At 43.1% G+C, this 15,189-nt stretch overlaps 1 protein-coding gene across 1 annotated transcript in view; it reads left to right on the forward strand.

The window, feature by feature from the left end:
• MEGF11 (multiple EGF like domains 11) overlaps positions 1-15,189 on the forward strand; it is a 219,362-nt gene that overhangs the window by 194,583 nt on the left and 9,590 nt on the right. The window contains exons 21-22 of the mRNA XM_019472384.1: positions 1,386-1,504; positions 9,866-9,932. Of these exons, the coding sequence (XP_019327929.1) occupies positions 1,386-1,504; positions 9,866-9,932 (186 nt within the window). The remainder of the gene's footprint in view (positions 1-1,385; positions 1,505-9,865; positions 9,933-15,189) is intronic.

Here is a 15,189-nt window from a genome sequence, read left to right on the forward strand (position 1 = left end):
CAGTGGCTAGCTGAAAGAAATTTAATGCAAAGACTTTAGTTTGGAAGTCACACCCTGATCTGAGATTCTTTGTTAGCAATAACCTCGGAAAATAGCTAGAACTAAAAAGCTCTGCACTTGCTACAAAATAGAGCTGACCTCAAAAATTGCTCTGTGTGTTTCAGCAGAAAATAAATGCTTGGTCAGATATGCACATGTGTGTGCAGTTTCCTCCCTCAGCTGTGTGCCACAGCGCTTATGTAATAGACACCCTGCAGATAAAACCACTTATTTGAAACAGGGTATTTTGCAGTAAATTAAGCTAAATCTAGATCTCCACAAGATGTCAGCAAAGCAAAGTGCATGTTCACAGGAATGCAAATGCAGAGGGCAAGGAGAGGTGGCTGATGGTGACTGGGTACCCCTCTCCTGCAGACAGTACCAGCCAGGTCCGTGTCCTTCCTCACCCACCTGCTGCCAACCTTCATTAAAGATCTCCGGTGAAGGGGACAAGCAGCCACCCCAGCACTTCATTACCCTTTCCATGTGAAGGTGTTTCCTATAACTAACCTCTCTGCCTGCAATTTAAGCCCATGGTTTATTAAAACTAATCCATTCATTTACTTCTTACAGGGCTTGGCTGTTTAAATGATACTGCTTCAGTTTAAATTTTTCATCCTTTCTTCTGATTGTACTTTGAAATATTTATCAATTTGTTATTAAGCTGGAACCAGATTGGGATTGATGTTTTCATTAGAACTGCCAGTATAAATATGATGCCTTTCTCGGTAAATTATTTTGTTTGGTAAATGTGTTCATAAGTTAAAGTAAGGAGATAGATAAAATGTCTCTAAGCGTAACAATGTGACTGCCCAAGTTTGCCTTTCAGTGCTGCAGCCTTCTTTTTTTCTAAGCCTTTGCACAAGAAGTTGTGTCAAATGTTTGGGACTCCTCTGTACAGTTATAGCACCTCGATTTCTAACGTTAACTACCTTTTTTGTAACAAAAAAAAAATTAATTGTTTTGTAACTATAAGGGTTATTCTCATCAGTAGCTCTTACATGTGTTTAAACCAAGGAAGAAACTCTGTTGCAGATCATGCATTTCCTGAGTTTTGCATTTCTTCCCTTACCTGCAAAGCAGCTGGACTGTCAGGAATTACTTTAAGATCTTCAGAAAGATAACACTGTATTAATTAAATATTTTGCTTTTTTATCCTATACTTAATGCTAATAATCAAGAGCTTCACACCATGATAATGCAGGATAGATTTTATCTGGAGATGTTTTATAACACTCAGTACTCTAACAAATTTTTCTAAACTAGATCATCTCTAGCATGTTTTCAGTTTCTTAAGAATTGTTATGGCTTCCAAAGTATTTTGTGATGACTTGTTTTCTTCCCAGATATATCTCAAGGTAGCAGCAGTGTACATTGTTTTTCCAATCCAAGCTACCACACTCTCTCATGTGGTGTGACTTCACGCTTCTTTACCAGTAATCTGGATGGAAACAGCTCCAGTAAGGTAGATATTATCCCACCCCACTGTAGCAATGTTCTTATCAGTTCAAGGAAATCAACCAAAGCAATGCCTGTTGGATCCTGTTGTCTGCCAGCATTATTTAAAAATCCAGTGTAGCAGTTCCTGGCATTGTAGCTCTAACAGACACAAAAAGGTCTGCTTTCCCCTGTGTGTGTCTTCATAATCTCTGTGCATGGTAACTGGAGATTCAGCACATGCCTGTCTGGGTCAATAAGGCTTGGTGTCTTAGCAACTATAAGGTATGTTTGCTTCTCAGAAAAGATAAATAACTAGATAATTGTAATTATCCATTAATATAACAAAAGTAAATCAATGAAGCATTAAGTCAGTAGTCTAACTTTGCTATATCATTGTTTCCCAGATCAGTAGACACACAAATTTCCTGCTGACACAGACAAGCGGATAGATGCAAGAAGGTATCTAGGGTGTTTCTGAGCACTGTTCTCGTCCAGGGGCATTCTGAGAGCTCTGCTGTTACTTGTGGCTCTCCAGCAGAGCTATTCAGACTGTATTGCTCGAACATCCAGGAGTACCTTATTTATCACATGTTGCTATTGACTCCCTAGGACCATTCATGGACAACACTATTACTCAGTTCACTAGCAATAGATTCAGATATGGTAAATGGTAAGCCAGCTCTTCCCTTATAGCCTTAATAAGCCAAGGTAGAGCAAAGGGTAGGGAGCAGAGGAAAAAGGAAATGCAATTCATTCCATCAAGGTTGTCAGCTTTAAAAATGATGGTACTTGCAGGCTGTGTCACCTTAATCCAAATATAGCTCTGCTAACTGGAAAGCCATGAGAACAAGATTAATGCAAAAAAGACACTATTCTACAAGAGAGGGTATGCAAAAATATTTCTACATGTGCTCCTGTAAGTAATTTCTTGGTTATTAAAAGAAAATCTCATTAAAATGTAATAAAAAGGCTGGCTCCAGAGATTTCTCAGAGAAAAGTTTAGACAGATGTGTAAATATGTTTTCTGGTGTAGATGGTCCCTTCACATCATGCATTTTTGCTCCCCAAGTTGAAAGTGCAAATGCTCATAATGTCAAATTTAGGATGAACACCATGAGTGTGGGTCTGGACCACTAATCCTGTTGTAGTTATTTAAATGAATTCAGAAAAGGTCAAAGCAAGCACCTATCCTGATTTCCCAGCCTGCAGTGCCATCTTGTCACAGAGCTACTTCAAATATTAAGCTGCCGAAAAGGTTTAAAACCCAAGTGATGCATTTGGACTAGCCTGGAAGCTGCTAGCCTTCCTGGCTATCAGTAGTCGGTCAGCAGGTTGTCTTGATATTTAAAAAAGAAAAAATGATGGATCTGGTATTTTTAGGGCACTTATCACAATACATGGCCTGTCTTTTCCTTTAGATCTCCCACCATCTTACTTATTCATGAGAATTCTTTGCAGTACTGAATAGCTGAGGATGGCCAAAAATACGCTGCTTCTGTCTATGCAGTTCTCCAGCCAAGTGAGACAAAAGGGCATATAAAGTCCCTAATGGCTGCCTTAACGAGTTTCATTTCCAAATCAGTTTGTCTGGTGCCATTCCCACTTTCTGCAGGGAAATGTGCACAAGTTGTACTCGGAGGATTCATTTCTTTATAGTGGCAGCTGGGGTCACAAAGGAACCAGCACAGATGCAAAATGAAAAAAAAATGGCAGAGGAATCTCTGAACTGCTGAGCCAGAGCCCTGGCTGTATTATCCTTCCTGTGCTCAAAGGAGATCATGCCTTGAGGCGATGGACTGGAGCCATTCCTCTATCACTTCTTTCGGAGAGACAGCTTGGGCAAAGGTACAAAGAGACGGCAATGGGGAGATGCAGCCCTACTCCAGTTTGAGAAGACTTTCTCGTGTGCTCCCCCTGCCCTTCTTGTCCTCTTATCTCTTTCTGTGTCTTATTTTGCCTTTTCTCTCCTCTTCCCTTGGTGTTGTCTCCACTCTATTATCTGTTTTTTCTCATATCCATTTTCCCATTATCTTTTCTCACCCAACTATACACATACTATTTCTATTCTCCTTCCTGCTGTCTCTGCTTTCCTCTCCCAGCCCTATACCAGCTCAGCAAGGGTCAGTCTGGCCGCAGGGCACTGAGCACAGCTGTCCTATGCTGTTGACTGCATTTACTAACCCTGCTGCTCTTATCAGTGTACATGGTGGGTACTTCACTAGGGAATCAAGGTGAGCAGGGATGGCTGATAGAAGCTAAAAGGTCCAGCATCGCACTGAGGACTGCAGTTTGTGGGACAGGTCTGTCTTCATAGGAAGGGAGCAGTGCCAAGCCTTCCCGCATCCTGTCTAGGACCAGAGGGAAGGTATCTCACCTCCTCATTTCCCCTCTGCCAGACAGACATTGGCCACTGCTCAGGACCCTATACATGTCCTGAAGGTAAAAACTTTGAAATTGCTGAGAGACAAGTACGAGTGGAGGCATTAAAATCCTCCTGGTGTATACAGGACGGGTTAGTTGTGCTAGTGGAGCGCTCAGACTGGAACACATGCAGGCAAAAGCAAGTGAGACGATAAGGGAGAATGTATGAAAAGAGAGTAAAAAAAGTCTTGGCTTCTTTTATCTAGCAAAATGAATGCTGAGAGAGAGTATGATTGCCATCTATAAATACAACAGGGTAAACACTAGGAGGGAGAAGAACTATTTAAGTTACATGACAGAGCTGGCACAGGAACAAATGAGGATGAACTGGCCATGAATGCATCGAGGCTGGAAATTAGATTTCTAACATCAGATCAGTGAGATTTTGGAATAGCTTCCCAGTAAGACTAATGGGACAAAGAAATCTGATTACTGTTAAAATGGAGCTTGATCAGCTATCTAAGTGATTATGTGCCTGGGTGTTTGCAGTAAAAGGTGGCTGGACTCAGGCACTCAGCGTTCAAAGCCCTTCCAGTCCTGTGTCCCTAAAGCCTGCTCCGGCTGCCAGCAGGAGTTGGTAGAGTTGAGCTGTGTCTCTGTGCAAGGTCCAGGAGAATGGCTCTGCATCCCTGGGGTTAAGGAGGAAGCAGAGGCTCCTGCATCTCAGTGCAAGTTTGTAACTACCAGCACCTTGTTACAAGTAAATGCTCTTCCCATTTGAGCGAACTTGCGAAGTCAGCTCTGCTGAAATGCTGGCCCCATTGAAGTCAATAGATATTTTACTATTAGTTTAAGCAAAGCCAAAATTTGACCTTTGCCTATTAGCTCCTACAGGTAAGTTTGGCCTTTATTCTTATAACGTGCAGCAGCAAATAATAATGAGGCTGCAAGTTACCAAGGAGTATCGTACATGAACTCAAGTGAAATTGTGCTGCAGAATTACTGCACCAAAATCTTCCGAAGTAGGTAAATAGAGATACAGACTGTTGTGGTTTAACCCATCAGGCAGCTAAACACCACATAGCCATTCGCTCACTCCCCACCCTAGTGGGATGGGGAAGAGAATCGGGGAAAAAAAGTAAAATTCATGGGTTGAGATAAAGACAGTTTAATAGGACAGAAAAGGAAGGGAAAATAATAATAACAACAACAACAATAATAATGATAAAAGAATATACAAACCAAGTGATGCACAATGCAATTGCTCACCACCCACCGACCGATGCCCAGCCAGTCCCCAAGCAGTGGTCACCGCCCCCCAGCCAACTCCCCCCAGTTTATATGCTGAGCATGACGTCCCATGGTATGGAACATCCCTTTAGCCAGTTTGGGTCAGCTGTCCTGGCTGTGCCCCCTCCCAGCTTCCCGCTGGCAGGGCATGGGAAGCTGAAAAGTCCTTGACTAGTGTAAGCACTGCTTAGCAGCAACTAAAACATCGGTGTGTTATTTACATTATCCTCATACTAAATCCAAAACACAGCACTGTACCAGCTACTAGGAAGAAAATTAACTATATCCCTGCCAAAACCAGGACACAGACTTACCTCCGTACCCGTGTCTTCACATCAGAGCTCTCATTGCTTGAGTTAGAGACCAGATTTTCAAACACTGAAGACTCAGAGGCATTTGGTCAGACCATTCACAGAACCACTCTCAGTGCTTCAATGCTAGCTGTATGTTTGAGTTTTTGAGTTGTGCATGAATGTAGGAATATATGTCCCTTTTACAGAAGGCTGCAAAAGTGTGTGAAAAATACCCTGTATAAAGCATGAGGCTGCCACACTGGTATGTCATGAGCAAATGAAGGATTCTCACCTTGCTCTTTTGCAGAGCTCTTAATTCCACCCTCACTCCCTACCAAAGGAGAACAGCATTGCAGCTAGAGCCCAGGTGTTGCTAGTTTCTACAGACATCATAAAAATCAATTGCTATTAGATGTCCTGAGTTTTTAAAGCCAGCAGATTCGCATCTATTAAAGGAAGTTCTAAATTCTACCAAAGACTTCACATAAAATTAGAAACGGCAAAACAGACATCACTGGAAATGGCCTGACTGGATGTCACCCAGCTAATAAAAACAAATTCAACCACAGAAAGCATCATTAAAGTAGCTTTGACTAAAACTTGCCCAAGAAAAAGGAAGACTGCAAATATAGAATCGCTTCAGAGTGTTCAGGATGGCCATCTAAAACTGAGAAACACAGGCTTGGACCATGGAAACCTGAAGTCAGTAGTCAGGAAAGTTAATGGCAAAACTCTTATCAGTTGCTATCTTGGAGGATAAAGGTATGATGGAGTTCCCGCCAGCACTTCTTTGGCTAATCACCTCGGACTTCTTAGAAAACCTGCGCATTGACACATGGCATGTTGGTGATCAACTTGCCACTGTGATCTATCCAGCTATTTCAGATGGGCAGATAATGACTTTGCTTTACTTATGCTAGTACCTCACTGATCTTAAAGGAAAAGTTGCGAGTTATGAGGTAGTTTTAACCAAATTGCTAAAATTACAAGCTAGGATTTTTAGTGGATAAATCTAGTATGAAGTATTTTTTCCTCCAGAAAAGCAATTTTGCTTCACACTAAAAATTGAAGTATCTTCTATCTTAAAAAAAAAAAAATTAACAAATTATAGTGTGTTAAGAAATGATAGTAGCACAAAGAGACAGCTATAATCACATTTCTTCATAATTACTGCATTCTGAAAAACTTAGAAATGTCCCCAAATCATTTCATTTAAAAAAACCAATTCTAGCCCATAGCTCTTCATGCCAAATTTTAGGTTTGTGAGCTGATTTATAAATCCTGCAAAAACACAGCTTTCGATAGAAACTCAAAGACTTCAATAAATGTCATCTCAGTGGTGCAGCTGGATTAAAAATCAGCATTCATGTTATTGCTGCAAGTTTTGAAATGAAGAAAAAAGCTGTCGGCTCTGCTGATGAAAGCTGACAGTGCCATTAGTGGGGCTGCACCGATTTACACGGGCCAAGTGTAGGGCCAGGAACATCGGTTTCCTTCTTCTGTGACCACATTACAAACCAATCTGCTTTTGAACGCCCTGCCGTTGCTTGTTTGGTCTGACTGCCCCATCCATCCGTACCGTGTATCTGCTGTCAGTGTTTATGTTCCCAGTTTTGGGGGAGTACAAGGAGCTGCTGAATGATAAAGAAATGACTCCTGTGTAGTCAACTGGGAGACACCAGATGCACAGCCTGTGCCAGGAGCAAGGATGTGCAGTCACAGCCACTGCTCTCAGGCAATTGATTGCTCTAGAAATATTGCAGGCAACCAGCTTTATCAACTTTCTCTCTGCTTTGGGCATGTCCTTGAGGAGAGTGGCTGGTGCAAAGGTGCCTAATGAGCTGATGACACGTTACCTTAGTGGGAATATATAGAGACAGAAAATGAGAAGGAACAGGATGAGGCACTAGATACAGCTATCACTGTGCTGCTGGTGCTGTCTGATGTGAGATTCATGGACTGTGGGGCCACAGGGACCGCTGTGATCATCTGGCTTCACTTCCCGCACAGCACAGGGCACAGTAGCGCCCTGAATTCATGCCTCTTTCAAGGTCAATGCTGGTGGCTCAGCAGCAGGATCTCTTTCAACCAGAGCCTGGCTTTCAGATGAATTTGAAATGGGCTTTTTTCAGTGTGCTGGCATTAATCTATCTTTGTCTCTGTGTGTGCCTGTGTGTATACTTTTACACATATATGTGTGTGTGTGTGTGTGTGTGTGTGTATACACACACATCTCTGTGTGTGTGTGGTCGGTGTATCTGCACTATTGTGTGTCCTGAATTTTTCTTCCAGGCTGGAGTTCAGCCCATTTGGAGCACGCTTACATGCTTTGTAAATGATGAAACCTATTTGTGTAAAAGCTTCAGCTGAATAGCTCTAAAAATACTGTGCAGTTGCTTGTAGAGAGACCCAACATTTTGTGTGTGTGTGCACACATGTGTGTGCGTGCACAGCCTTTTCTAGCTGTGCTGTCTCCTATGCCTCTGTGTAGTGCTCACACTGTGGTTTCTCCTGTGTCTGTTTAAGCCAGGGCAGGTTACATTTGGTGTAAAAACACATCAGATCACTTTCTGCATCCTGAATCAATGGAATTCAATCAGTAGGATTCAGTCAATGAGGGCCAGGTTTTGCCTGTGGTTGTTAAAAATCTTCACCCAAATGAAACCCAGTTTCTGTGATCAGATAAAAGCTTCTAAATGTCAATATGCAGTTTGTAATGTATACTGTGGTTGTCCTAAATGTGGTACTCCTGGTAAAGAGGAGTATTTGCAGATGCTTTCCCTAGAGATAAGGGAGAGGCTGCAGAGCTCTGCAGCTTTATCCTCAGTGACCCAGCTTTGGGGATGCTCACAGAACATCTGGCTGGCTGGGAGGATCTTGCTCATCCCCATTGCCCTAGTTATAGAAGAACTTTTGCCAGAGGAAATTTCCTGACCCTAAGCCCTCCCCAGTGTGGTCACTACCTAAACCAAGGGGCAGAGGAGCTGCATAGCTGCCCAGCCCCATGCCCTCCTCCCCTCTTTTGGTCCAGCATTTCTCCTCACTGCTGTATTTCTCCACCTCCCATGACATGGTTATTCCTTTCAGGCCGTGGTGTGCTCCTTGCAGCAGACTCAACTGGCTAAACCACTTTGCCTGGTGACTGCCCTGCCCCTGAGATTGTGTCCATGTTACATGGCACAGAGCAGTGTCCCCGACTGCTACATGGGACAGCCCTTTTATCCCTCCCCATCTGGCTGTATTTCCTTTAAGGAAATCTCTCCAAAACAGGGTTTGAGCCATCATGCCTCTTTGCACAGCATCCTGCACAGTGCACCTCACCCTTCACCGGGCTCCTGGGCTGGTAGCACAACATAAAGGTGTTTGTGACCACACACTCGGGGGATGCATGGGACTACATGTCCTAAGAGCACAGGGCCATGTCCCCCTCCCCTCAGGTGGCATGTGCACTGTCAGGTATTTCCAGGAGTGTTGGGGGACTCTGGGCTTCCTGCAAAGCCATCCTCAGTGTTCAGGGACAGCGGCTGTTCTGCAGACACATGGACAATGTGTCATGCACCCCCAAAACAGCAGCCCCTCTCCTTTCACTGACTGCCATAAGAGATGCTCCAGCGAGCTCATTCCAGGTCCCCAAAATCCCCATCCCTCAGGCAGACGCTGTGCTTGCCTCTTGATGTTGTGCTTAAGCATTACCTACCTTGAGTGAGGCTTCTACAAATGGCAGAAAAAATCAAAAGCATATTGACATGTGTGCTTAATACAATAGCAGCCTTCTCCAGATGGTACCACCCCGGCGGCGCAGGCTGTGCCCATCCGCCCCTCCCCAGCCGTGCTGGCACAAGAGCCGGCTGCGCCCTGGGCACACGGAGGGTCCCAGCTGCCGCCCTGCAAGAGGTGTTTTTCCAACAGTAGCATCTGGATGGCAGCCCTGGACTCCTCTCCGCTTTTGCTGGCAGATCTGCACGGGGCTTTATGCTTCGTTATTGCCAATGTTATTTTCCTTGAATTGAGAGAAATCTTGTAGCCATTACATGTCTTTTAACTAAATACACAGATGCATTAGCAAATCTCCTTTGTTCCAAACAGCTCCTATCTGCATGCTCATGTAGGTGGTTTTGATCCATCCATCTTCATTAGTTATTTTGAAACTGCCAGCATGTCACTCTATGTACATAGGCATTGGAGTCGTGATTACTGGTTACTGAAGGAAATCCTCTATTTTCCAGCATGCTTGTGTTCATTGCTTGGTGAAGTGACTTTCCTTTGTGATTTTCCCTAATGCTAGTGAACAACTGTCAAATTCATACAGATAAAGAACTGAAATGGTGAGGCCAAAGTAATAGTCATCCCCCATTCTTATTCGTGACATCATTGGGCTGAAGTCTTGAGTGGGAACTGTCTGTTTATTTCAGCATTAACCCATTATCATACTTTTTGAACAGCTCAGTAACAAAATCCTTGACAGAGAAACTGCAGACTGGAGACCCTACACCTATCTGAATGAACTAGGTCAGTAATTTTTAAACAATTTAATCATTTTAGTAGACTTTAGAGCAATTCCAAATCCGAATCAACCTTTTATAAAGGTCTTAACAATAATGAAGAATATTGGCAGTGTCTTTATTTCACAATCAGAATTGCTAGTAGTGAAAGATCAAGAATTGAAAATTGTTTCCTTTACCACAAACCACAGATTGGGAAAGCAGGGTCAATATTCATTCTAGCCTCCCTTCCTAGGTTGCTCGGTTGAATCACTATCATCTATTCTATAAATGTTTTTTTAAGGACTAACTTAGAACATTAAAAATTCAAATTTGTTTGTTTGTTTTTTCCTTTCATGCTTAATAAAGTTTAGCACTAAATACTGGTGTCTTGCTAAAACTGTGGAGCCTCTGGCGGGAGCTGGAGCGTGCGATACACCCTGTTGTCTCCCAGTTAATTATACAGTGGCCATTTTTCAGGCAATTTTGAGCCACCAGCCAGTGCAAACAAGCCAAAAGTGAAGTCTAATTGCCCTTTTGAGTTGATTCTCCCTGGCTTCAGTTTTAACAGGGTTTTCAGCAGCTTGTATCTCAAAACCTATCCAGATTTAGTGCTTTGGATGCTATTTGTAAGCACTTGGAGTTTAGCTTGTCAGTGGCAGAAAGCATTTGCCCTTTCCTTTACTGAGATTACTAATATCTTACTCAAAATATGCAGTATGAGGGAAAGTGCAGTACTGAGTGATATTATAGGATTTTTAAGGTCAACTATCTCACAGCTCACATGGCAAAGGAATTAACATGAAGCACCACCAGGCATCACATCTTGTCACTGCTCTTTTGGTCACACACCATGCCTTGCTCCAAAGATCAAGTCTTCCCTGCATCAGGAAAATCACAAAACTGTCGAGCTTCAATGCAAAGCCTTTTCCACCTTTATCAACTATTAATGTTTTCTTCTCTTTTGTAAGCTGCAGAACCGCTGTTGTGCTTATCTGTATGTAACATGGAGAGTTGCGGGTGGTGAGGATTGGGTGAAAGGATTGGAAAATGCTCCTCAGATCAAGTTAATTTTCCTTTTACCATTTTACCGCTTTGCTCACTAGCTTTATTTGTTTTTATCTTATCTTGTGGTGTCCTGAACTCCCTGTGTGCCACATTTGTCCTGCAGTCATGCAGTTTATGTTACTAGCAGAAGGGATGCTAGATGCTTTTGCAGTAAGAATAATGTAGAAGTGATAAATACTTTAGCTAAGTGCTCTCCAGCAAAAGTCACAATTTTTTCCATGGCATTTTGCATCCCAGATACTTTTTTCCCCCCTTTTTTTTGTTTCTTTCAAAATGTCTTTTTCACACTAATTGATAAAAATGAGATTTTTTTTTCTTCCCTTTCAATACCAAAATTAATGCTTGCTTATGCTAACTTTCATAATGTTGAATTCTTGCTCAGACCAAGGACATTTTCACATGAAACTGTAAAATATTTTCATTTTATGGTATCACTTTTGTGCAATGAAAGCTGCAGATTCCACTTGCATGTGCAAATTTCAGAAGGAAGTGAAAAACTTCAATTTTGAATTGTAAACTTACTTAAAATATAAGTGAAGCCTAATAAGGTCACATAGAGGATCTTGACCTTTAAACTGCATCATGCATGGAAGTACCGAAAAGTTAGAGATGTACCACCTTCTCATCCCACTATTAGCCTTAGTTTTTATGACACAGATGCTCCAGCTCATGTGTTGGAATAGCAGCCAAGCATTGTGCATGGCTGGATTCAGTTAAAAATAGTTAAAATAGCAGTAGACAACTCCTCTGTTCTGACCCCGTGAAATATTATAGAAAGCAGATGTGTAAGTGAGCTAGAGGCAGGGAAGAGGACTTAAAGGGAAATTGAAGAGAATTCAGAACGGATGGAAAACCCTCAGCTCTTCTGGTCGCCTCCCTGGTTGTTCAGCCAGCGACACCTCCGGCTGAGGCAGTGGTCCCAAAGGATAGGCTCTTTGGACCAACCAGGTGGGAAAGAGCATCAGGCTCACAAAAATGTCTGTAGGCTTGTTAGAAATTGCAAGTGTCATAAATATGAATTATAGTTGGGGGAAAGGAAATTGTAAGAATATCCCTGTGAAAATTAACTCGGACACTCATCTTCTAAAACCTGCAATCATAAGGAGTTTTCTTAATTCTTTTTTAACCTATGAAATACATTTCTGATCAAATACTGTGCTCAAAGTTGGATGCTGTCCAGACCTGTCCCAGGCTGACACCTTCTGTATTTTGAACTGCAGCATACCATCACTTTTCAGGGTCATAGCTGTGCTCAGACTGGATGTAAGGATTCAGGGACTCTTCTTATGGGGAAAACCTTGCTTCCCAATACCACTGAATCCAGGCTTAGAATCCCCTTTGATCTCACAGCTCAGGAGAGCAGGAGAAGCAGCTACTCCCAAGGAGAAGATGCTGCCTTACTCAGGAGCAGTGGCTGGCAGCTCAGGAGAAGCCAGGAGACTGTTTCTAGCAGAAGCAGAGCACTGCTGCACAGTTGATTGGTGGTATCATGCCCTTTTCTGTATGCCTGGCACCACAGCTCCTCACTTCCAAGTAATTTATCTCTATATCTGTGTCTGAAAGAGGATCAACAGAATGCTTTCTGGAAATACCATATACTTTCTGTTTGCTTGTGTATTATCTCATAAAGGCAATCCCACAGGTAACAGACACGAGTGCTTTAATTAACCCCTCTTTGCTCTCCTCATGCTTGCAGGCTGCACTTTTACAGTTTTGGAAAACACCTTTTGATTGCTCACAGTTTGCATCATTGGCCTTTGCTCAGCCAGGAATCATTCCTCAGACATTTTATTTGGAAAGGGAAAGAAAGAAAGATGTTCTCTGAGGGAGCAGAGAAAGGGCTGTTCATACCGAGGGGCTCAGGGCCAAAGGAACAGCCCGTTTCAGGGTCCACCATGGTCCTTATTTCAGATGCATGCCCTACACACTGCCACAGCAGCACAGATCAAGGAGATGATAGAGCAAACATGGCAAGGAAGCATGAGAGTGAATCTGCCAGCACCAGCTTCCTGGGAAGAGCGCGGATCAGATGGCCAGAGGCTGTTTGCTATAAGTGATGCTAAGAAAAACTAATTAGTCTTAACTGAGGACCCAATGTAACTCCTATCTAAGTCAATGTGTATGTTCCCTCTGGTATCAATGGGGCTCTCTTTGAGCCTAACAGGAAGAAACTGTGGAGAAAAACATGAGTCTTACATATGTGTATGCATGTCTATGCATATATATAGCCACTGTACATACACATACAGTGGATCTTATGAGACTGCAGGTATTTTGCCTATTTTGCAGGACTTCAGTTGCCAGGTTTGTGTTCCTTCCAACTGGGAAATGCAAGGAGCAGAACAAAGCCTGTATTTTTACTGCTGGCACATTTGCTTGTGAGCTTCAAATATCAGGCTTTGTCAGAGAGATAATCATATCTGTTAAATGGAGTTGGAGTCTAGTGATGAGCACATTTGCGCAAGTAATTCTCGTGGACGTGTGCCTGAGATCAGAGTTTGGGGGCTCTGTAGTGCCAAGAAGAGGCGGCTTTGTCACCTTCACTCTGTGTCACTACCTGTTCAATGCAACTTCCTCCTACTAGTTTCAAGGAATGGCTTGTCTTTGCATTTTCTATTCGCTCTCTTGTTGCAGAACCGGAATTGTTTGCCCCATGACTAATCTCTCTTGCTTTAGTCCAGGCTGCGTTAAGCATTTGCATAGTCCAGCTTCCAGCTCCTATTCCAAGCAAGTCAAAAGTCCTAAACCCCCTACTCATTAGCTTGAGTGCTGGGCACAGCAGGCTGCAGACAAAAATTGTTTTATCATCTGTATTGTTTTTTTAACAGCAGTCCTCAATGCAGAGACTAAAGTGTAATTTGCAGCACATCTTGAGTGACTCAAAGCTGCATTTATTCCAGAGGACCAAAGCCACAAAGTTTGATTCAGAGCTGACTTTGCATTTTCCTCAAAGCTAAGGGGTGTGGAAAAATATTTCCAGCCGAGACTCTGATTTCACCCCAGCAGACAATTTAGCTTCAAACTTAAATGTAGACTTTCCTGACATGCCAGAATCCTGGCCTGTTTAGGGCTTTTCCACGTTAACTACTTTTGCAGTTTAAAAAATAATGTATCCATCATTCATTTCACCTCCTGGGAAATGCAATGAATACACAAAAAATGGGTCATAAACCCCACAGAATTATAACAGACATAAAAGAAGGCTAAAGGCAGAGTTACAGGGAATAGGTTGGGAAGGGCTTTGAGGGGTCGTGTAGCCTTTCCAAGGCAGCACCAACCCTACTTGTATCTTTCCTAGCAGGTGTATCCCACCTTTTCTTAGCCATCCTCCCATAAGAAGGATTCTTAGTTTTCTACAGGTACACTGGACTAAGTGAGAACTGAGCTCAAGCATGGCAATGTGCTATTTTGCAGCTCAGTGTGGGCAAGGACTGCCTGTTACCCGACTCAGAACCAGAAGTCAGGTTCACTCAGACAAACCCTGTATTAATACAGCAGCCTGCCCTCCCAGAGGGTCTCACAGCAAGTTTGGGCTTACTCAGAGCAGGCACAGTGATCTTTGCTGCTGCAGAAGCCCTTCCAGACGTGCCTGACATTTCCAATAGGACTGGCAGGAGCTCACATGGAGCTGAGCTAACAAAATACGCTCAGAAGGTGGAGTCCTTCCCCTCCGAGCCACCAAAAGTGCCGGTTGATATTGCTGCATCCTTACAGCAGCCCCAAGGCTCCAGCCTTTGTTCAGGTCTTCACAGTCACAATGGGAACATTTCTGTAAAGATCTGATGAGGATGCTCGAACAGATGCAACATTCTTGTACAAGGATGGACTGTGCAGTGAGCACAGCTAACCATTCCCTGGGTAACCCCTGTTTCGATAAGTCACTTATTCTTCATGGTCCTTATTCTAACCATCTCATTAATCCCCAGCAGTTATGAGGACATTATCCTACAGGATCACTCCTGGGTTCTTTTGCTGCTTGCTTTGTTTCTAACAACTCTGACATGGCTGGTCAATATTTTAAAGTTATGGGGAGGACTAGATCATGGTCCTGAGCAAAGTTATTCATCCCCGTCTTCTGAAGCCAGATGCTCTTCCAGTGTTGCTGTTGCACTACGTGAGCAATGCTGTGTCCAATGCACCTCTCCATGGGTCAGCCTGGGTCTCGTTTTCTTCCCTGTCACTGCTCTCTCTTTGTGGGTACAGCTCCCTTCACCCTG

Source organism: Aptenodytes forsteri, unplaced genomic scaffold (genome assembly GCF_000699145.1).
Source record: "Aptenodytes forsteri isolate BGI_AS27 unplaced genomic scaffold, ASM69914v1 Scaffold83, whole genome shotgun sequence".
Lineage (NCBI taxonomy): Eukaryota > Metazoa > Chordata > Aves > Sphenisciformes > Spheniscidae > Aptenodytes > Aptenodytes forsteri.